General features: G+C 37.3%; 1 protein-coding gene across 8 annotated transcripts in view; it reads right to left on the reverse strand.

Moving 5' to 3' along the window:
* Positions 1-23178, reverse strand: part of MOCOS (molybdenum cofactor sulfurase) — a 273774-nt gene that overhangs the window by 156874 nt on the left and 93722 nt on the right. For all 8 annotated transcript variants that reach the window (XM_085220550.1, XM_085220547.1, XM_085220546.1 and 5 more), the window contains one exon: positions 22276-22342. In XM_085220550.1, coding sequence (XP_085076676.1) covers positions 22276-22342 — 67 coding nt within the window. The remainder of the gene's footprint in view (positions 1-22275; positions 22343-23178) is intronic.

Below are 23178 nucleotides of genomic sequence, written 5' to 3' on the forward strand. Positions count from 1 at the left end.
TGTCTGTCTACTATGTCAGAAGCTGTTTCTATCAATTAAATCCAGAAAATGATCTCAAGCAAACAAGATCTGCTTTCTGTGAAATCATGTTGATTTGCATAAATGAAACTGCTATCCCTTAATACTCAGTAGAAATGTTAAGTTAACTGGTATTGTTATGGTATGGTTACTTGAGCGTCACAGGAGAATGAAGATTTTTGAGGTATACAAAGCCTGGCCAGTGTAAGTGACACAGTTTGAGTCCCCCATCAAGCTACATAGATATCAGAATGATAGTGTACACATTTGTTCACTTTTTCTTTTTGTCTTTCCAAGCCATCTGTGTGTTGGAGAAATTAGTTCCAAACGTGCGTAATTTAAAACCTATCATTTTTCACAATGTGTGCAATCAGACTTAAATTATTTAGAATTTATCAATGTAAGCTGCCTTGCTTAACCCTTTAAGGGGAAAGACCACGTAATAAAAAAGCAAATCCAAGGAGTGGACTATTACTGATTGAAATTAAGATACAAGAGAACAAGGCAACAGAATACTGACTTCATCTCAATGCGAAGACTTAACTGTCCATGTCACAGGGACAATGTAAAACACTCTGCGAAGAGATGATCGTTACTTGCAGTATGGTTGTCAATTACTAACTTCTATTGCAAAGTATAACCCTAGTTTTACATAGATAACTCTCAACACTCTTTTCCCTCCTACACAAAGGGGAAAAAAGAATAAAAAGTGCAAAAAAGATCCATCCTAGACTACCTTTCTTTCTCTTAGCAGTAACAACAACAAAAAGATGAAATACGTTTCAACAAGCACAAGTAACAAGACTGATCCTCTCAGTCAGCATAGCTGAAAATTACTAAACTCCTTAAAGCCAGTGAATAGGAGAATGGGAATAAGTCCCCATCTACAAGAGTGCAAAATTTCACAGATGGGAAAAAGAAACGCCTCATTTTATTACCACTATGCTTTACTCTCTAGAAGCAAGTATTTCAGAAGACCTATTATGAAAAAAGAATTATTGATTGCAAACCCTCTCTCACCCCAGATTTGAGAAGAGCAATAAAAACAAACATAAACAGAGCTTAAACTTCAGCCATATGCATGATGCTTAGCAATAATTTAGCAGACTTTCAAATGACTTCGTAGTTCTGAGTACTGACAAGACTCTGGGTCTTCTTAAGTGCAGTCTTTCATAGACCTTACAGAATTTTAGCATCATCTCTTGCACTGCAAACCATCAAAAGGACTATGTGCTACTGGTATAAGCCTAAGATAAGCTTTCTAAAATAAAAAAAAAAAGTCATCCTGTAGTTCTGGTCTTTAAATGCCCAGAGATAAAATATGCACTCAGTCTAAAACACTGAACATAATAAAGCTTGGCTGCACTTATTTCCAAAATTCAGGTCTGTTTTTTGTTCATTTGTTTCCTAAAATAACTTGTTTCAATATATTATTTTCCATTCAAACATCTTAAAATGATAAAAAGCGCCCCCTTGCTAAAGCTGCAGTAACTACGTAACTCAATGAGGCATTATCTCCATATTTTACATGGGGAGAAACAGATTCTAAGAAGCTTAAAGAGACAGCCAGTATCTTATAATTCAGCATATTAGCATGAATTCCAATTCCTGCAAAGTACGAATCTATGATTGGCTTGCTGACTTTTAATACAATTCATGTTTTACATTTGCCAATCACCTCACTGCAGATCTGGAATATTACAAAGGTACGTACACAAGGAACCAGCATTCTTCGATCCCTGACCAGTGGTAACTGTGCTGTCTGCCAAACACAAAAGGGATGCACACTGAAGACTCCATGACATTTTCTTGCTTTTCTCAGATGCAGACTGTTTTACATAAATCATTGCTCCACTTAGGTTTCTGCACTAATGCAAGATGATTATTTCTTCCATTTTTAGAATAATCACAGCAGTTACAGCTGTCAATATTGATATTGTTTAATTACTTCTGTCTGGAAAAAATATACTTTTTTAAAATCATTGTCCAGGCAATATGTTTCAAACTAAAAGAGGAGAGATTTAGACTGGATATTTTAGACTGAATATAAGAAATAAGGTTGTGGGTTTTTTGTTTGTTTTGCTTTATTTTTTTCCAGTAAGGGTAGTCAAGTGCTGGCACAGGTTGCCCAGAGAGGTGGTGGATGCCCCATCCCTGGAGATGCTCAAGGTTAGGCTGGACAGAGCTCTGAGCAACCTGACCTACTGTAGGTGTCCCTGTACGTTGCAGGGGAATTGGACTAGATAGCCTTTGAGGGACCCTTCCAACTCAAATAATTCTATGATTCTGCTTCTGAACTAAAGCTCTGCATAATAAATACAATACCAGACCCAGGTCCAGGCATTTAATTAAATGTATACTGTCTACAATAAGTAAAATTACAGTATCAGAAGTGCACCCAGTGAATCATCGCTCTTGATTCTGATACTGGATCCACTTCATTTAACATTAGCACCTAAACTTACACAAGTCATCCCTAAAATGTGATTTATTCTACCTACTTTAGATACCAATCTCAACTCAAAATAGTAAAAATTAGCTAATAGAATTGACTAACTAGGACACAAATCACAAAAAAAAAAAAAGTGACCAGCTTAATTAACAGTTTTTCAGCGGCTTATGGACAAGTATGTCAGATTGTCACACAAAAAACATTCACCAACATCAGCAACTGACAAAAAATGTTTCCACAGACACATCAGTTTATAATTGTAGCAACTAAATTTGATTTTTGAATGTTGCGACAGCTAAAAAAAATGAAAAACTATATTCACATATTTCATATTTCAAGTACATGATGATAGATAAGCACGTACTTGCACACTGGGAACTCAGAAAGTCAGCCATAAAACCATCAATAAGTAATTAGTGGGTTTGCTGCTAGCAGCAGAAGTAGGGAAGTTCACAAAAGGCTTATTTCTAACTAGCCATAGCAATGCGCAATGACAAAGTTGGTCTGCAGAAACAGCAGAGGATGTTTTGATTTTCATAAATGAAAAATGACTGTCTTCCAGTTCACTTTTAAGGTGACCAAAGTGGAGAAAGTCAAGTCGCTTCCCTTGATGCAAACCATGTTTCTTATCAGTTCTAAAATCTTTCAAGAGTTAGAGGAAGAAGCAAAATCTGGCACAGGATGCGTAGTTATTCCAAACCCTAGAAGAATTGAAAATCCAAGCTTTACTTGTCTAGAAACGAAGATACAAATCTTCACAGTAAAGTTTTACACGTTTAAATCATATGGACACTTTAAAGCATTTCATTTATTCAGTAAAACTATTTGGTAATAAAACATCCTACCAATATTATCGATTAAAATAGAATGGAATGTATCCTTAGTAAATTTGCTGATGATACTGAAGTGGGAGGTGGCTCTCCTGAAGGGCAAAGGGCCTTGCAGAGGAATTTAACCACCAATTCAACAAGAGCAAATGCTGGATTCTGCACTGCACCTCTTCAGCCAACTCATTTCCCAAATTTTACTTATGTCTGGCATTACTCTCTCCTGCCTTTCTAATAAATTGGGATACTGTTATCAACATAGGTATCAAATACCCAATAAACCATGTAAGATACCTCAATTTCTGTGCTTCTATTTTTATATACACACAAACAACAATATACATATATATAAAGCAGGGGTCTTAAAAAGGAGAAAAAGATACAACTAGCAAGTCTTAAGGAAGTGACAAAATGCCCAGATGTCCACTGCTACTGCCACCCAAATTATGATGTCACAGGGTACAATCTATAGAGAAGTACTGACAGGGTATAGAACTGAAATGGAAATGGATAAGTCTGAGAACCAAAAGGAAAGGTGGTGAGGAAGATCCCATCTCTACCCCTTGTTCACAGGAAGGTTTCTACAGCAATCGCAAACAGATACTGAAAATTCAACAAAAGTGGGAAGGGAGAAATAGTTCAGGTATTGTGTATCAACTGTGTTGTTGATTAAAGTTAAATACTCCAGTGCATAGAACACCACACTGTCTCAGGATTCGATTACTGAGTGGGACATGGAAGATCTGCTTATCTACCTTATATGCTAAATTCTTGAGGGATCTTTATTAAGTTATTCTGCTTCTTCTACCATAACTGCCCCCTCTGCAAATAACAGGAAAATGAAACAATACAATATTCTTCCTTTCCTGACAGTGTCTACTTTAAAAATATTAAGGGAATGATAAGATACTTGAATCAAGGACTGTCCATTCCTACTATATGTGCATTTAACAACAGTAAGGCAGAGATTTTGGAAATGGTGATTTTAAAAAGTCTTTTGTAACTGAAACACAAATCATAACCAAGTCAAAAGTGCATGAGACTCAGTGACAAATTAGCAATAGCTCTTGGAGAACTTCCTTTAAACTGTAAACAGAATAAAGAAGCACATTCTTAATTTTGTGAAATGGTCTTTGTTACATTGCAAAATCCTCTCTGAAAACTGAGGATTCTCCAACCCTCATCTCCATGACTCAGTTGCTCCCAGAAAACTCTCTCAAAAGAGCTACTTGACCTTGGCATGCTTCAGAAAACAGCAAGCTTCCAGGTATAGTTGAGTAGATACTCTTTCACTGCTCCACAAGGCTAAACATTTATTCTCCACCTTCCTCATTTTTCAAATCAGCTCAAATATTGTACAGGAACAAGGAAGTCTCTTCAGATAATACATATAGCATTCATTTGTCATGGGATGTTACTTTCTTCCTTCATTATGGTAATAACAAGCCATTTTCACTTAAACAGGAATATTAATTACTATAATTTTTATCTGTTATGCTTCAGATACGCTGCAAAAACTGTTCTTGGCTCACAAAAAAAATCAAAAGGTTAGATGAAAAGTATATTTTTAGTACTGATATTACATGCCCCCATACTATGAGGGACAATGCACTGCATCACATTCGCATAGACCTCAGTGCAGAAGTTAAATGAAAATCTTCTTTCACCTTATGACCTGTCTTAACTACAGTGAAGGCATAAATATTGACAATTCAACAAGTTTTCAAAATAAATTATAAGCCACTTACAGCAGTACAGACTCTATACCTTTCTGCTTCTACAATAAATTACAAAAACTGTAGTGAATTTCTCCCTACAAACAATGGGGATCCTTCATGAATTAAATAGAAATGCTCATAGCTATTATCAAATAATGTAAGCAAATCAATTGCTACAGTCCAATATTTTTGCTCAAAGCTGGGAGATATTTGTTTTGTCCAATCAATTTAAAATGCTCATATAAAGAACCAGTGACAAAAAAACAAGTTTATATTGATTCTTACTGGAAAAAACCCAGACACTGTATCAATGTACTTATCAACTATTAAAAACACTTTTGTATATTAGGCACATTCAGAGGCTTCATATTTTACCCGAACAACAGCACACATTTTCCTGGGCTACAAACCAACTGAGCCTGATAATGCAACAGATGCAAAGCAGCAAGTCTTCCAGGCAGCATTCTGAGTCTTCACAAAGTCAGAAAACTCCATGAATAATTGTTCCAGGTTTTCAGGAATAGGAATGCAGCAAAGGGTTTGGGGAGAACGGGCTTTCTCGAATCCACAAATTCTTGTGTTTCCATTTTTCATATTTGACACAGGATAAAAACAAACTCTTCAGGATAGGCAAGAGGAAAACCCAGAACAGCTAAAACTTCATCAGAAAATGAAACTACATTGTTTATTATGCAAGAGTCTGACTTTTAACTCCCTTATTCAGACCAAGAAGCTCACTCAACACCAGTATAACACAAAGGTGAGAGACATATAGAGAAAACGTGCATTTATCTTCATCCCCACACTTTGCAGTCATTTCCCATTTAGCTAGCTAACATTAATTGGATCGAAGCAGTACTTCAGGAGTTGATTGCCTTGACCAATGTCTAGAGGTATTCTTCAGTAGAAGTAACATTTCAAACCATGGATCCAAATCAGGCAGAAAGGATCTGGGACCTCCACCAGACATAGACACATAAGAGCAACATTATATTTTTCTACTTCACTCATTTCTTCCCTCTAGTTATCTAATCTCAACTCTAACATTGGTGTTACTTCTCTGTACTGATCATAGAAGTGAATTGTGAGTAAAAACTTGGGATTATAAAGCCAAAACCCCAAAAAATCTAGCTTAAGGACTGAGAGGTATTACTCTACATTATTACAGAACCTCTGTTAGCACTGCAGCACTGCCACCTTAAACTCCTCCTGAGGATCTGTCAAGTTTCCAGTCAGTGTGACTGATAAGAAGAAGTCTCAGAGATGCTAAACTGGTACAGTGAAAGGCAGACCTTGGCTTGATCAGCTGCAGCTGGAAGAGAACCAAATAAGTACTACTGGTGGGGGAGAGCACTGACATTCTGCTGCTCTGAAGCAAGTCAATTCATACCCAGGCATTAAGCAGGCAAGCAAAACACCCATTTGAACCCACTATATTCTTCATTAGTACTACCAATTCAAAAGCTTTTTTAAAAAAAAAGAAAAGATATTACAAATCTGTCACCAGTATCACAGAAGTAATAATTAACTATGTCAAGTTTCCTCTTGGGAGGCGTAAATGCCAGCTATGGGTTTAACAACCTCACAGTTTTAATTTCATGGTTAATGCAAGGAGTTTTCCTCTGGTTGAACAAAGAAGAGGCCAAGTTTCTTTGCACAGAACAAACAGGCCCAGCTACAGGACCTACAGCAGAGATGTAGGAATCTTAAATACTGCTGCATAGTTGGGGTTTGTTTTGTTATTATTTGGTTACTAGTTCCTTCAATGCAGAGTATTTTTAAAAGCTTGCTGCCATTACACAATTCTGATGATTACTGCATCCTTTTCAAATATTTTCAACACAAGTGGCTGACTAAAAGCTAAGGGCTATTGCTTTTCTTGCAGCTCTTCGGAAGCAGCAAGGCTGATTTCAAGCTTTATTTTATAAAAGCAACATCAGGACACAAGCAAGCTCATATAGTTTTTACATGTCTCCAAGCGATGCAGCTGACAGCTAAATCACTGAAGAGGAGCTTAGGCATTAGCATATTCAGGTAAAACATCTCCAGCCTATCAAGTGTTAAAATAACACTTTGAATATAAAAAAAAAAAATTAAGATCACAGAAAACAATGCTGAGCACTCACATTGCCTTCTCCTGAGAGTGTAACCCCTCCCTACACAAAAAAGAATGAGCTATACAAGGAAACTAGAGGAGAGAAAAGAACATCTGGAACTCCTAAAACCTAGAGTTCAGCAGCAAGGAAAGCTGTGAAAATGGCTGAGAAATTTCTCAACCAGAATTCACTAGCAAACTTGGAGGTTTAAAGGGTGAGCTAAGGGGGTGCAGAAAAATAGAAGCAATAAGAATAAAAACATGGCATCTACGTAACAGTATAAGAGGTTTCTGGAGTTCCAAAATTATTCTAGGATATCTCACCCTGTACCACAGAGTTTAGATAAACTGCATATGCAAAGTCCACTTCTCACCCTCAGTAGCATATCAACCATAGATTCAAACTTTGTGGGCTTTATCTCCCTTCACTCTATCAGTCTTCTCACAACAGGGACTACACACACATAACAGACCAAAGAAATATGGTTCTAAGTGCTGTTGTGTGCGGCACTGCCTGCCTTGTAGACCTTTGCACCTTCTCACAGCAGCAGAAGGAACACGTAGTAATCACAGAATGGCTTAGGTTGGAAGAGACCTTATATGTTTTTATTAAATCAGTAGATAAACTTGTTAACATACATCCCATTAAAGAAATGGGAAGAAAAAAGGGAAGTGTGTGATTACATCTACCAAAACCCTAGTTCCAGCTCATTCATCTTTTCAGCCAGAAACAAACTGCTGCAGGAACATGGAACACAGTACATAGACCTTTTGCATCTCAGTTCCACAAGCGCCAGCCCAACCTGAGCATCCATCTAAACTCAGAGCACTAAGTGAGGCCTGTACCAGCCAACTCATGTACTTACATTCAGGCAGGACACTAGTCCTGGGGACACCACACATGCCACACAGCACAGACACCATTAAAACCTGCAGTGACTGGCTGTAGTGGTTCTGACCACCTCACAGCCATGTTGCTTGCAGAAAACTACCCCTTTGCCAAAGCTAGCATAGAACATACAGTGTTTTGCAGGGCTTTCTTTACCTTCTATGCATTTCCAGACTGAATTTCTGGTCAGGAGGAAAACGTCTTTCACTGTGGTTATAAAAACAAGTTTACCAACATTTATAATTTGCTGCGATTGAACTTTTCCACAAATCTGCCATTCATAAATTTTAAATGACTCACAATATGCTTTGCACTTCAATAATTACATTCTAAGTTATCAAGTTCACACATGCTCTCTTTTTCTAGCAATCCATGTGTGCTTGAGAGAAATTCTGAACACACTTTAAAATTAAGTCTTCATTTTACACGTTGTACGTAATCAAATTTTCTATTAAACATTGCCAAGCAATTTGTCTCATTTAAAACGAGATGCTAGAAGAGGTAAAGGTCCATTAAGCTGTTAATTGCACACTATAACTCTGATTTCTTGAAAGTTATGTTGAATATAATTTCTTCATATATTTAATTATGTATTTACTTAATCCTGTAGACATTGCTATAACACTGGTCAGGCATATGATAACAAATCTATACAACCATGCCAGCAGCAAAATTTTCCAATGTAGAAAAATAGTACAAAAAAAATTTTTTTTCATTTGCATTTCTTTTGAGTCTGTGCATTTTCACTGAACAGGTACAAAACACAATTCTACTAATGTAGAAATACAAGTACACCCTAAGGGCAAAGTGCTTCTACTGCAGTAATGGTTTAAGTGGTTTGTGAGCTCCAATTCATTGCAAGCAAACCTCAATTGGACTTCAAAATGAAAGTCATTTGAGTGACACCAAAAATGTTATATGCCACTGTTTTTAAATTACTTATAATGAAGGTCAAAAAAAATACTTTAGGCTGTAAAAATACATCTGAGCTAACTCCAAATTATATAAGCTACATAAAAGCATTTCCAAGAAAATTGCCACTACTCATACAAGACTCTGAAGTGGTTTGAATACAGGCTTTGGTATGTAAAAAATACCATCAAATCATTTGAATTTGAATAAACTAAATTCAAGAAACAACAATGGCTTTTACATATTAGCTGATTAACCAGACCTTACTTCAAATAACATACATTTGTAAAATAAATTTAATAGCCATCTCCATTTCATGCTAACTTGAATCATATAGCAGGGAAGTTGGAATAAGGTGATCTTATAATCCCTTCCAGCCCAAACCATTCAGTGGTTCTATGACAATGAAATTAGATAGTGGAAAACATGAAACATATACTTATTTCTCCCTAAGGCAAAAAATTTCTCCCATCAGTTACAAAAGCACAGTATCACTTGAATGTTATTTTTTTTTTTCCAATAAGCTGTACAATAAGATCTTTTCATAGCTTAGCACATAGGTCACTCTAAAAGTAATGCCTCCTATTTATTTCCTTAGAAGCAACAATGGATACAAAGAACACAGTAACACTGCTTGATAGTATACTGTAGCTAAGAATTTGCTTCAATTTTCAATTGAGTTATCTCCATTAGCTATGCACTTTTGCCAGTGATGAAAAAGAGCCTGCATGCCACGCTCATAAAAATCTGTATCAGCAGAGATGATCCATTGTTTCACACCAGCTATGACAGCACTGCTGCTAGGAAAATGTTGCCTATGCTGTTCACCTTTCATTGTGCCAAACAGATGGAAGTCAGAAGTCTCAAATCTGGCCTACACAGTGGGTGTGGTAGGACGGACTAGCTAAGATTGGCAATGTGCTTTAAACTGGTATGGGGTTTGGTGTTATCGTTTTGCAAGAGAAAGTTTGTCTTCTCCTCTGGCCTGACTCCAGACATTTGAGCCTTCAGTGTAGTGTCATGATGTAGTTGTCAGAGTTGATAATTTGTTCGGGTTCCAAGAAATCCAGAAAGATCATCCCTTTCCTACCGCTAAAAAAAGTGTACATCACATCACTCATTCAGGGCCGCATCTTGAATTTTTTCCTTGATGAGGAATTCGCATCATCACTCCATGGACTGTTGTTTTGACTCTGGTTTGTAGCGGTGATATTACATCTCATCACTGCTAATGATGTGATCAGCCTTCTATTGGCTCAACAGGTCCTGACAAACTTGCATATTGTGTTCCTTCTCTTCTTGTGCAGGCACTTGTTCCAATATTGCCACCATTGTTTCCAATACACTGAAGCCAATATCCAGCTCTGTACACAGTTCCCTGGCCATAAGCTACTAATCTGCATGGATCAATATGCTCTTCGTTTTGTGACAGCTGTGCATGGCCATCCAGAATGCAGCTTGTCTTTCATGTTGCTGTACCATTTACATCCTCACTGTTTGGTCTTTGTAAGTTTTCAGCAAGCATCAAAGAAGGTCAATGGGTGCTATTTTTTTCCTCCATGGAGGAATTCAGTGTTACATCTTTGCTTCATACGTACCTCCATGTCAGATGTCATTTTGTCACACTGCTTCTCTGCTGCCATCTGTCACACGGCAACAAAATGTAATGGAATACTGGTGGGAAGGTTCAGCCTCTACTGCTATACACCACCAACTGCCCCGACATCATGGGCCAACATAATAAGAGGCATTACTTTCAGAGCTGCCATCATAATTAGTGCTGTACATTTATTATGCCTAGTAGGAGTCTCTTTGTCTGGGGAAATCTTTTCTCTAAGGCACAAGATCTGACCACAGGAAAACCTTTACCCATCTGCTTTTTTAGCAGCTCTTTTTCCAAGCAAGAATTTTTGGCCAGTCCCTTCCCACTTCTGAAGGTTTTCTGACAGCTCTCAAGTGGCAGGTATATTTTATTGTGTACAGCAACACATTTCACTGCATTTTTCACATGGGACAATTACAACCAAGTAGCACAAGAATACACAGGCTTTAGCCCTTCTGTTAATGTTTGTGGTAACAGCTCTGACTACCATGCAATACAAATATGAAAGTTATCTTCACTTTTTTTTCCCCACACAACAGAAGTACCAGAAAAAAAGTCTCAAATTTACAGAAGACAACATCATAAGTGCTTTGTTAAGTATAAACAGCCTTGAAACATATCAGCACTATCTTTAAAATTACAATAGCTGTTCAGAGCCCGAGACTTCAGATTAAGAGAATTAAATTTCCAAAACTCAGTGGAGTGTGTGCTTATTTAATTAAAAGCAGACAGAATTTCATTTGCACTTCATTGTTAAGAATACCACCTATTATATCACATTTTGGCACAGCAGCTTAACTCCAATTTGTACTAAAAGCATACTTCATCAAGCTCATTTTGAAGTTCATTATATACGTTAAACATCAGTACTATTTGCTATAGCAATCCCATCCCATTTAGATGTTTAAACAGGCAAACAGTCAGAAAAACTTGGAGAAGTACCCAAACGGTATAAGCTCTTCCAGATGAAGTCTTTTGCACTTGACATGCAACTGTGAGCTGAACTATGCAGCCTTGATTTTAGATTTTTACAAGTATGGCTAAAGGTGTTAAAAACCACAGGACTTTCTTGCTTGTATCTGTGACTCTAAAATACATGCATTTTTTTATAATTTTCCCATCACAAATGAAACAGCATATTATATTAATTACTGGAATATCTCGCAGAGCAAGGAAGGGGATTGACCTTAGCAATGGATTTCTCACTGGTTAGATAGAAATCCACCCTTCTATACCACCTTCTAACCATACATGTGGCATAGAACGTGGTCTGTAAGATAAGTGAACACAAACATTTTGCCTATCCAAGGAATAAAGACGGAGACCTAAAGGGAAGCAACAGCATCCCACTTACCAAAACAGCTACTCAAGGTAGCTTTAAAGTGCTACTAGAAAAATCAAGAGTAAAGCCTTCCTACTTTCTTCTGACCAACTGTCACAGCCAGGTGGAAAGGAGAAATAGATCATTTTAACTCCTTTTTAAGGAGAAAAGATACATAATATTCCAAAGGTCACTTTTACCATGAATTTTGAAAGATTTTCCAAATATGATTCTTTGAGATCCCCTTACCACATGAGATGTATTGTGCAAAATGTGTAGTGAAAAACTAAACACCTCAGAAAAGATAGAGAAATGCAAAGAGGCAAAAGAATGGCTAAGAAAAGCCTGAGTGCTGAAAAGCTCTATTGTTGACTGTGAACACCATATTCATTGTCTTACAATCCAAAACTTAAATTGTGAAGTGTCTACAACATTTTATTGAGCTGGTACTAATAGTACTAATGATACAATTTTCTCCTGTTTTGACATACTGCAAATATACTAACAAAACCCATCAGTTCCATCTAGATTCACTAGAAGTTATTCATCTTAACAGATAATTTTGTTCCAACCCTCGCTTCAGTTATCTTATATATTTCCATTTATTAATGCGGCTCATGCTGCTTCTTAAAGCATCCTTTATTTTCAAGGACATTAATCTTTGCTTACAACCTTCATAACAGAAACAAAGTTTAAAACATGAAACAACTTCAATAGATGAAATAGGCAGACTAACAAAAGAATAAATACAGGTAGAAGGATCTCAGTAATCCCAGTGTATATTACAAAGATCTGAGTTTAGGCCCTTATTTGCTGCTTATTTTCAAACTATTAGTGAAAGCTAGCACATTTTACTTCAAAGAACTAAAAGCTGAAAGTGATAATGTTAATCAAATAATTTTCTGTTTTTCAAATCATTGTAGTTTCCCAATGAAATATCTATCTGTACAAAAATTTCAGTCTTTCATTTTGGCTCCATTAATAACAGTAACAATCAGTTTAGAAATCACATTATCACTTTCAAACTAGCATGAAATTTCAAAACAAAAACACAAGGAGAAATCAGCTTCTAAACATATCACATTCTAGAAGAATCTCTACAAAGACATTCTTCCTTTCATCCTGAAAATCCATTGTGTCTGTTGGTTTCCACTAATCCATTTGAAATGCTTGGGCAATTTCCTTGTCTTTACAATACTTTCTGACTTCTCCTAACACCCAGAACATTTCATCAGGTTATATCCCCATATAAACATTTTTTTGATTCTCCTTCAATTACCAAACCTTTGTTTACTCTACTGTAGGACTTGTTTTAATGATTCTACGCTATTCCTGCTATTTCTGCATTTCTGAAAAAGGAAGGCAACCCAGAACAAGCTCAGAAACAGGGCTAGTGGGGTTTGGGGATAAAGAAAACACCTTAGAAGAACTGCTGAGCCTATTCACTCTATGAAAACAAGAAAATGGGTAAGGACTCACTCTACTTAAACACCTCAGAAAGTGTTAACAGATGAAAAGATTGCAAAAAGCAACAGAAGTTTTTGGCACAGAAACATACAATCATTGCTTTCTCTCAAACCAGTGGAAGAAGAATTTTCCAGGTCTCCCATTTGGGAAAACGAGAAAATTCTTAACCAGATGAAGATTACCCTGTAGTAGCTGAAGACTAGACATAAAAATCCTGATGGTGATGTGCATTTCCATACTCTTGAACTGTACCAGCTGGGAATGTGCATTTGGATCCAGCTTTCCCGAAGTTTGGCACCCTAAAATCCTTACTGAGTCCTCACATCCCCACTGCACCCCTGCATGGAGTAAGGCAATCTGCTTGTACCACATCATTATCCCTCACCAGCCCCTGCCTGCCCTCCTGCACTCCTACTCTGCTCATCCTGTTCCTTCTGCTCAGCAGAGCTATTGCGTTAGACTCACTGGTTATGCATTCTCTAGTATTCAACACATTGCTCTGCCTACATGCCTTCAATCACAGAAAGGTTCAAATTTTAACCAGGACAGCAATGCCCACAGTAACAAGCCATTACACACTTAATGACGACAGCTGGCTGGCATCCACCTGTGCCCAAGTGGGTTCTCAGTGCCACAGAGGAAAAGAGGCAACAACCACGAAAATACAGAGGAGATTAACTGCAAATTTCAGCAAGACATCAGGTTGCAGAGGGCAGCAAAAGAGAAAAAACAGCTTTAGAACTACAGCCTCTAGCGTGGGTGCTGTAAATAACCTGCTCATTAGAGAAAGCAAGAGCTATAGGCATGTGATTGTCTGGCAAGGCAAATGTATTTCCTGTGCCTGTAAACAAACGGGATGAGCAACAGACAGTCTGGAACAAAGCACAAAAGCTAACAGCATTATTAGAGATGAGGAGAAGGCTGTAGTTATATTTGATGTCACAGTGACAGAAGATAGTTCTCAGTCTGTATAACAACTGAGATTAAAAACTGTAACAAAATCACTGAAACACTGCAGTCATCTGCCCAAAGTTTTGTGTTTTTTTTTTTACCACCCTTTGCAGATCATAGCTACTGCTAGAGAAAAAAATACAGTAAAAATTTCCTGAATATATCACTGTCTTAAAAAGATTAGAAATGTGCAAGTAGTGAAATGTGCAAGTAGTTTAGAAATATATACACACAAAAATGTAAACAATACAACACGAACAAGCTTGACTTGGTAGTAAAAAAAATAAGCAACACTTTCAGCTATTGCCTTTGGTGAACTTCAAACTAAAACTATTTCAGTGGGTAACAGAGTTCAAAGTACTAAAAAAGTCAAGACAGGATCATGAAGTATGTGCAACAAACAGTACCAAAAAGCTGAGGAAACTGAACAGTAAATAGAGTCAGAATTCACATGCTTTTGGATGGGGACTCAATATGCAGAAAATAACTTCTTTTCAGAACTGAAGTCTGCTGGTTAAAACTGCAGGAAGATATGGCTTAGGTAGCAAATATGAGTGCAAAACACACAAGCTTTCAAAAAAGTGATACCAGGAATTTCAGATTCACTGAGGCACAGATGCCATCAGGGGAACCCTCAGGAACACTATAGCATCTCTTCAACAGCTTAATTATATCAACAGATGAGGTATTTAGATTGCTTCACAAGTGAAATTAAAAAGATTCAAAATTGAGCACAATATTCAATTTGCTAACTTCACAGAAAAATCCTGAGATTATATAAAAAAGTGGTAATAAATTACCTCTGTGCTTCTAAAAATAATAGATGGATTGTCCTTCCCACAGTGATGCTGTTAAAGGTAATATAAACAGCATAGGTTAAGCTTTTCAGAGGTGCAATCACCAGTTTTCTTGGTAATGTATCACTGATAATTTCAGATGAAGAAGCAAAATGGAAAGTGTAGTCTTCAAAAAAGTTGACAAAAAACAGCTGAGTTTTGGACAATATCCATAATTCAAGATAGCACTCAAGATTTCTCAACTGACTTGAAGCAAATGGAACGGCTCTTTAATGCTACATAATACATGAGGAAAAACAGAAATCCAGTGAAATCAAAACAATGCTTTCAAGTACAAGTAGTAAACACATGGGATAGAGAAATCACTTCTGTTCTACATATCAGGTCTCCCAAAAGCGTTATTTAGAATACAAATGATCATCTAGGCCAGTAAGGAAGTTGTCAGATTCCTTAAGAGCTGACAAAGAGTCATTAAAACTGTTAGGGCAGCTAGACAGGACTATGATATCACTCCCTTAACAGCTACAGGAACGCATTACCAAAAAAAGTCACAGAAAGGTGTTTCACTGTACTGCTTTTTAGGATGCAACTGAAGATCCAGAACGGGGAAGAATATCACATCTCTTCTGCAAGTCTAAGGAGAAAAAAAATCTTCCATGTCATTTCTAAAAGAGACAAGAAGATGAAGAGAATGGAAAAATAGAATTTGTACTGAGGAAATGTCACTATTTTTAAACAATGTGCCTCATACCAGTTGAAACGTCTCATTTGGAGGCACAGGTTCTCTCTAGCAGGCTTTGCGGCAGTCACAGGAGCCATCAGGTCAGTGCCAAAAGAGCAGACTGAACACGCAGCTAGGCTTTATGCATTTATAGAACATGAATAAACATGGTGGCCTGGGTCCAAGTAAACCTGTACCATTCCCTACTCTGAGCGTTCTTTAGAAAGCAATGGAACGAGATGACTTCTGAACATATCCTCCATTGATTCTTTATCATGGCCACACTACAAAAGCAGATTCCTCAGGTTTCTTTTTCTCTGAACATAAAAGAAAAATAATAAAGGTCATACCCACCTTTTTTCAAATATCTCCGCAAAACACACTCTAACCACTCATACAAATTAAACTCCGGATTGCCCAAGGTTAGCTAATAAATTGTGTTCATACGCTAGCAATCTTGACCTCCAGATTTTAATTCATTTTACTGAAGCATTTCTTTTTCTTTCAATAAATGAAGCATTCCAGATTTGGCTCTCTACAACTCAAAGAGCATCACCATGAACATACAAATATTATTCACTGCTATCTCATCACAAACAACAAGGTATAAAGCTGACTAGCAGAAAAGAGATGACATTAACACATTTCTTTCTAAAGCTTCAGCACATCAAGGTAACTGATAATGAATTTATAAAAATTGAAATGAAAGTCCATTAGCAAAGTTACAAAGCAGACAGATTTCACTTTTAACTCATTCTAAAGTAACAGTATATGTCTGGATGCTTTTTACTACCTTGCATAGGACTACAAAGAGTAAAACCACAAAAAGAACAGAACAATGCCTAAAAAACCTTGTTTATAAAATTGAGATCTTTCTTTATTTTATGCTTACTATTCATTCAATTACCTTTTTTCTTTAAGCTCCCACAGTTGCTTAAAAGGACAAGTGTTACCAAAAGAGAAACAAGAAAGCATCTGTACTGGGCTGCTGCTCAGCACTTAAGAGAGCACAGAATCAGGTATCAGTCGTGCCACAGATCAGTACAGGCACACTGGGATCATTCCATTGCACTTCCATGTAAAATGATTACATGAACCATCACAAAGATGATCACATCTCTTGCCTATTCTGCGCTTTCAAGAAAAACTATACATTACTCATATTTGTCTTCTAATAGTACTTTCATTCACCATACAGAGAGCCATTCTCAGGAGCAGCCTTCCCACTTAACTTCACTGGCTACGGCATTTCAGACTTGTCCTACAGCTGAACAGCTGGGCCAGAAAAAGTAGCATTTGCATGTGGCAGTATAAAATAAGCATGTTAAAGGGCTGAACGCCATCCTAGTTTTGAAAGGCAATTTCCAAGTGGATAGGTATCATTAAAGAAGAGAGCATGCAGAGCTCATATGTCACTCACTCGCATGGTCTCCAGCTGATGACCTTTACAAAGAACAAATCAATACTAAGCAGATCCTGCATTTACTATTTCTTACTGTGTATGAAAGGTCAAGCAATTTTCATGTATGTATCAGTTCTAACAGTCCTGTTTCCAGACACTGAAGTGTTTAAACAAGGAAATAACCAAACAATGCTTATTTTGCATATATCACTGTTTCAGACCATGTGATAATTTAAAAAGAAAGTTGGACCTTATTTCAGAGACAAACTATGATACTCACAGAAGGAATGTAAAGCTTTACTTAACTATCATGAAACAATCTCTAAAAATACACTGTAGATTAAATTATAAACCATCTCCAGACAACTGGGAGAAAAGGAGGTTATCAGGAGTAGTCAGCATGGGTTCACCAAGGGGAGGTCATGCTCGACCAACTTGGTGGCCTTCTATGATGCTGTCACATGCTGGGTGGATGGGGGAAGAGCAGTAGATATAGTCTACCTTGATTTTAGAAAGGCATTTGATACTGTCTCCCACGACATCCTTATAACAAAGCTGAGGAAGTGTGGGATAGACGAGTGGACAGTGAGGTGGGTTGAGAACTGGCTGACTGGCAGAGCGCAGAGGGTCGTCGTTGGTGGTGCAAAGTCGGGCTGGAGACCTGTAACCAGTGGTGTCCCCCAGGGGTCTGTGCTGGGTCCGGTCTTGTTCAACATCTTCATCAATGACCTTGATGAGGGGATAGTGGCCACCCTCAGCAAGTTTGCTGATGATACGAAGTTGGGAGGATTGGCTGACACGCCTGAAGGCTGTGCTGCCATTCAGTGAGACCTGGACAGGCTGGAGAGCTGGGCAGTAAGAAACCGGATGAGGTTCAACAAAAGCAAGGGTAGTGTCTTACACCTAGGGAGGAATAATTGCATGCACCAATACAGGCTGGGGGATGAGCTGCTGGAGAGGAGCTCTGCAGAGAGGGACCTGGGCATCCTGGTGGACGACAGGTTGGCCATGAGCCAGCAGTGTGCCCTCGTGGCCAAAAAGGCCAATGGCATTCTGGGGTGCGTTAAAAAGAGCGTGTCCAGCAGGTCGAGGGAGGTGATCCTCCCCCTCTACTCTGCCCTGGTAAGGCCTCATCTGGAGTACTGTGTCCAGTTCTGGGCTCCCCAGTTCAAAAAAGACAGGGATCTCTTGGAAAGAGTTCAGCGGAGGGCCACAAAGATTGTGAAGGGCCTGGAGCATCTCCCCTATGAAGAAAGGCTAAGTGAACTGGGTCTGTTTAGCCTTGAGAAAAGAAGACTGAGAGGGGATCTGATCCAGGTTTATAAATATCTGAGGTGTGGCGGCCATAGCGGAGAGGCCAGTCTCTTTTCAGTGGTACGTGGAGACAGGACGAGGGGAAACGACATAAGCTGCAGCATAGGAAGTTTCGCACGAATGTGCGTAAGAACTTCTTCACGGTGAGGGTGACGGAGCACTGGAACAGGCTGCCCAGGGAGGTTGTGGAGTCTCCTTCTCTGGAGATATTCAAGTCTCGCCTGGACGCCTACCTGTGTGACCTGGTGTAGGGAACCTGTTTTGGCAGGGGGGGTTGGTCTCAATGATCTCTAGAGGTCCCTTCCAACCCCTACAATTCTGTGATTCTGTGATAATCAGTGTTTATAAGACTGCTTCCTCAGCAGAATTCAGTACTACCTGTATGTTTTATGCTGAAGTAATTTTGAAAAATATTAGGCTGTTTACATTTATTTTATGCATGTCTGCCATACCTTTTCCATATGTACATGCAGGACACAAAGATTACTCTCCTCTTATCATCTCCTTTAGATAGCACAGTTTGAGAAAGGCCTTATAGAAAGACATGGTTTGGTTCTATATTTAAACTTGATCCCATTTAGCTCAATGCCAAATCCTTTTAGCTTCAGTGAGAAAATTCTGTAACAGACATTACCATAGTTTAGGAGATTCCTGGTACAGTAACTTAGCTGAAATTTGAGGGCTTTTTTCCCCTCTTATATTTCAATTCCCAAAATAAGCTTAAGTTTAATGTTTCTCAGTACCTGACGTTCAAGTACAAACATCAAAACTCCACTAAATTCAACAACACTGTTTGAACAAAAAAGGTGCCCTGTTGGGTATTTTAAATGCACACCAAATGTAACACCAAAACATCATTCTGGTGCTGGTTAGAACACAACACTGAACTATTTGATATTGCAAGTATAAGATCTACAAGGACAATGTTTTAAAGTATTCAGAAAGCTAGTATTTTAAAATGCTTGCGTATGGGAAAAAGGTTATTTAATACTCACTCTAATGAATTTCTGAGTTGCATTATCTCTGCAGCATCGTAAGAAAATACTGCTGCTCACATACTTTAGCTGTATAGAATGGAGCAATGGCACATCCAAACTTCCGTAAGCAAGGTCATAAAAAGGGTCTATAATCGTTTTATGCCTACATTTAATACTTTTAAGAAAGGTTTATTACAGTTCTTGTTTCCTCTTCTCAACATCATTCATGGTTAATATAAAGACTTGCACAACATTAAAAGTCTTTCCACAGTTCATTTCAGATGAAGAGAAGCAATGCTTTTGTGAATAAAGTAAGTTTGCTTTTTATTGTTCTTGTTGTACTTGAGTTGGTCAAGAGATAAGCCATTTTGATTATTTTAACCTTGTAAATAATTAAATATTAGAGCCAACGTATGTTTTCTATGATTTACATTATTTCAATGCAAATCTGTGTTCTAACAGTGCTTTCTGCCAGTCAAACAAGTACCAAAGCAAAACCAAATAATAGTTTTATATGTAGGAAAAGTGTACATTGCCAGATTAGGAATGCTTATTCCAATAGTGTAACCAGCAACATAACAAATACAAATCAGCAACTAAGTTTCGTATTCATCTTAGAGATTATTACAGGGATAAAACTAGATGTTCTTTAAAGGTCCCTTCCAACTCAAACCATCCTATGATTCCATATCTGATTACTTGCCCGTGGCATCTCATCAGAAAACCAAATTAAAAAAAATCAGAAAAAAATAATCATAAGGTCACAGGAGTTAATCACAGATAAAAGTTATATTTCTGGCTGTAGCCATGCACCAAAAGCAGAACTATGAGGAAAGCAAATTGTTCTAAGGTTTCCAAAATTACCCACGGAATTATTGTTTCATCAAGGAAATCTAGCCTGCAAGCTCTGATATAGGACAAAACTGCCTGTCTCCCTCTCTTGTCATACTGCTTATTTTGACTAGCTGCAACAGCATGGAAGCATAGAAATCTAAAAGCCAATAAAATTATATTAAATAACTGACATACCAACAGGTTTTAAGGCATTTTCTTTTCAAATTTTTACAACTGTGTCTTTTTTTATGATTATGCTTTTAAAACTTTTATTGACGAATAATTGCAGAATTTCTACAGGACTAGCTGGCAAATTACATTTGCAAGAGTGGAAACATTAATTCGGATGCAGACAGCTCTTCATTTACTTATTTTCAGGAGAAAAAATGCAAACACTGGTATGCTTATGGCATCTTCCATGCAGCTCTTATAAAAGTCACTTGAAAAAAAAATAGGATCCTAGATAAAAGAAGCCAAAGATGTTGACTTTCTGTAAAAAAAAAAAATCTATATATGTTCTTTCTTAAAGAAATCTTAAATATATGGAAAAAGTCTATTTCTCTGTACCCTGTCCATGAAGTGCATACAGTATTCCAGAAATTATTCCAGAAACAGCCACAAAGAGCACTTTCTAGTGTACCTTCATAAGAAAAATGATTCCGTGGCAACACCGAAATATTACAGTAAATTAAAACCGTAAGTTGAACACTGCATGTAATCGCACAGGCAAGCTCAGCTGGCTGTGGGGCTGTAGGTACTGCTGTACATGGTCCTAAGCATCTGATGTTGAAGACAGCTCTTCCTCAGAGATTCTTTCAATTTCACTTAGGCTTGTGTTAACAGGTTGTCTTATCCTGCTCGGCATAAGACAGAGTTGTGAAAAAGGAAAGAATAAAATACTTTTTCAGAACATTTAGGGGGGGGAAAAAAAAAAAAAAAAAAAAGGAAGAAGTTTATACCTAGCATCATCATGCAGCTAAAAATCTTGTGGGCTTTTTTTTTTTTTTAAACCCTTATAAAAGGGCACTCAGAGAAAAGGCAAAAAAAAAAGATGTAAAGCAGATTTTCTTCATTCTAACTCTGAGCACTACTATGCTATAGTTCCACTGCTACTGATCTGAATCCTGTAAGGCGTTTTGGAGTAAGGTTTGCTTTCAAGATGATGATAATAAAGGAATTTGTGACATTTTTCACTCTGGGCAAAGAGCACCATTAAGAGTAGGCCAATCAACTCTGGTCAAAAGCATGCATATCCAGCAATGAAGATGTATTTTATAAAATAGAAATAAGTACATTAAAAAAACCCTCAAGATGTTAAACTAAGTACCTACATTGTGTATTTCTTCACTTTGTGCAAACCAATGGCAAAAAACAACTTTCAGCACACTCTATTCTGAACTCATGCAAGGACAGTTTTTAGATACTCAGTTCCTTCTTGCCATGATGCTCAACTGTACCTTGTTTGTCTTTTTGAACGTGACAGTAAATGAACTTTAAAAGCTATTCTATTATTTCAGTAGCATTATCTGTTGCACAACCATGCACACATTATTATGCTTTCTGTGAATAACATACACTTTTTTTTATAAACTACTCCGAATCACTACACTTTAAATAAACTCATCTGAATTTCTGCAACGTCTTTGCACTCATTCCACTTCACTATCTACTTTACCATCTTATTAAAATTCACATTTGAAATTCTAAATTCTAAATCTTAATTAAAATTGTAGACTTACATTACAGCACTAGCTTAACAACAGGAATTGGAGAATTGGGACATCGGGGAGAAAAAGAAATAGATTGCCTCAGACTGCATTCAACATTTGACTGTCTGAGTGCGAGGTATTCTCTGTAGATGTGACAGACAAACCTCAGAAAATGGCATCACATCAAAATGATCCAAACAGCACAGGCCTAAAAAAAATGAAAAATATGAAGTGCATCACACAACGTCTGAAAGAAAGATTATTCTACCTGTATCGGACGTGCTCGATTGTGTCATATGTCAATTTGCTGCTGATATTCTGACTATGAGGGTTGCCTAGGAGACAATGGAGAAATAGAAGTTAATCATTAATCACAACTTGGGCACTAGTTTTTTGTTTGTTTTTTTTTTTTAATTTTAACAAAGTATTACACAAAGCTAGACTGAAAAAATGACCAAGATTTTATATATACTTTACTGCAATGCCCTGAAGCTCCTTGGAACAGTTAGTCAAGAGAAGGGACATATAACTAAAGAAAACAATTATGACAGACCTTGAAACTTCAGCAGTATCTGTTTACTAGTACTTAGGCAGTTCCCTTAAAAAAATATAACTGCATCTGTACAAATGGGCTAGCAAAAAAAGCTGAGACAGAATGCACATTAATCAATACATTCCAGGACTAAGATATAATAAACAGACATCATATGGAGGTAGCAGACATTCATGACTGGACACCAGGAATTCACCAGGAATGACAGGACACAGACTCCTATTTCTAGTGTCTGAAATACAAGCAGCTCATGAAAATAAAAATTTCACTGCAATATCAGTGGCCATCTTAGTAGAGCTCAGAACAGACAGATGTTAACAATTAAGACAGTACTTAAGAAGGGCATAAATTTACCTCCATGAGCAAAATAAGCTACACCAACATCCAGAGATTAACAACACACTTTCCTTTCAATAAAACCTTAGAAAAATACATAAGCATTTTTGAAAGAGAACAAGAAAAAAAATTACTAATTAATACACTTAAGTAATTTACAATAAAATCATTTTATTTTAAAATTTCAAAATCAATGAAGGTGTTACAAAGCACTTTGAGTTAAAGTGTGAAAAAGAATAATAAATTCAGTGCTCAAACCTAAGATGTAGTACCTAGACTTTT

The sequence above is a fragment of the Meleagris gallopavo genome, chromosome 3 (assembly GCF_905368555.1).
Source record: "Meleagris gallopavo chromosome 3, MGAL_WU_HG_1.1, whole genome shotgun sequence".
Taxonomy (NCBI): domain Eukaryota; kingdom Metazoa; phylum Chordata; class Aves; order Galliformes; family Phasianidae; genus Meleagris; species Meleagris gallopavo.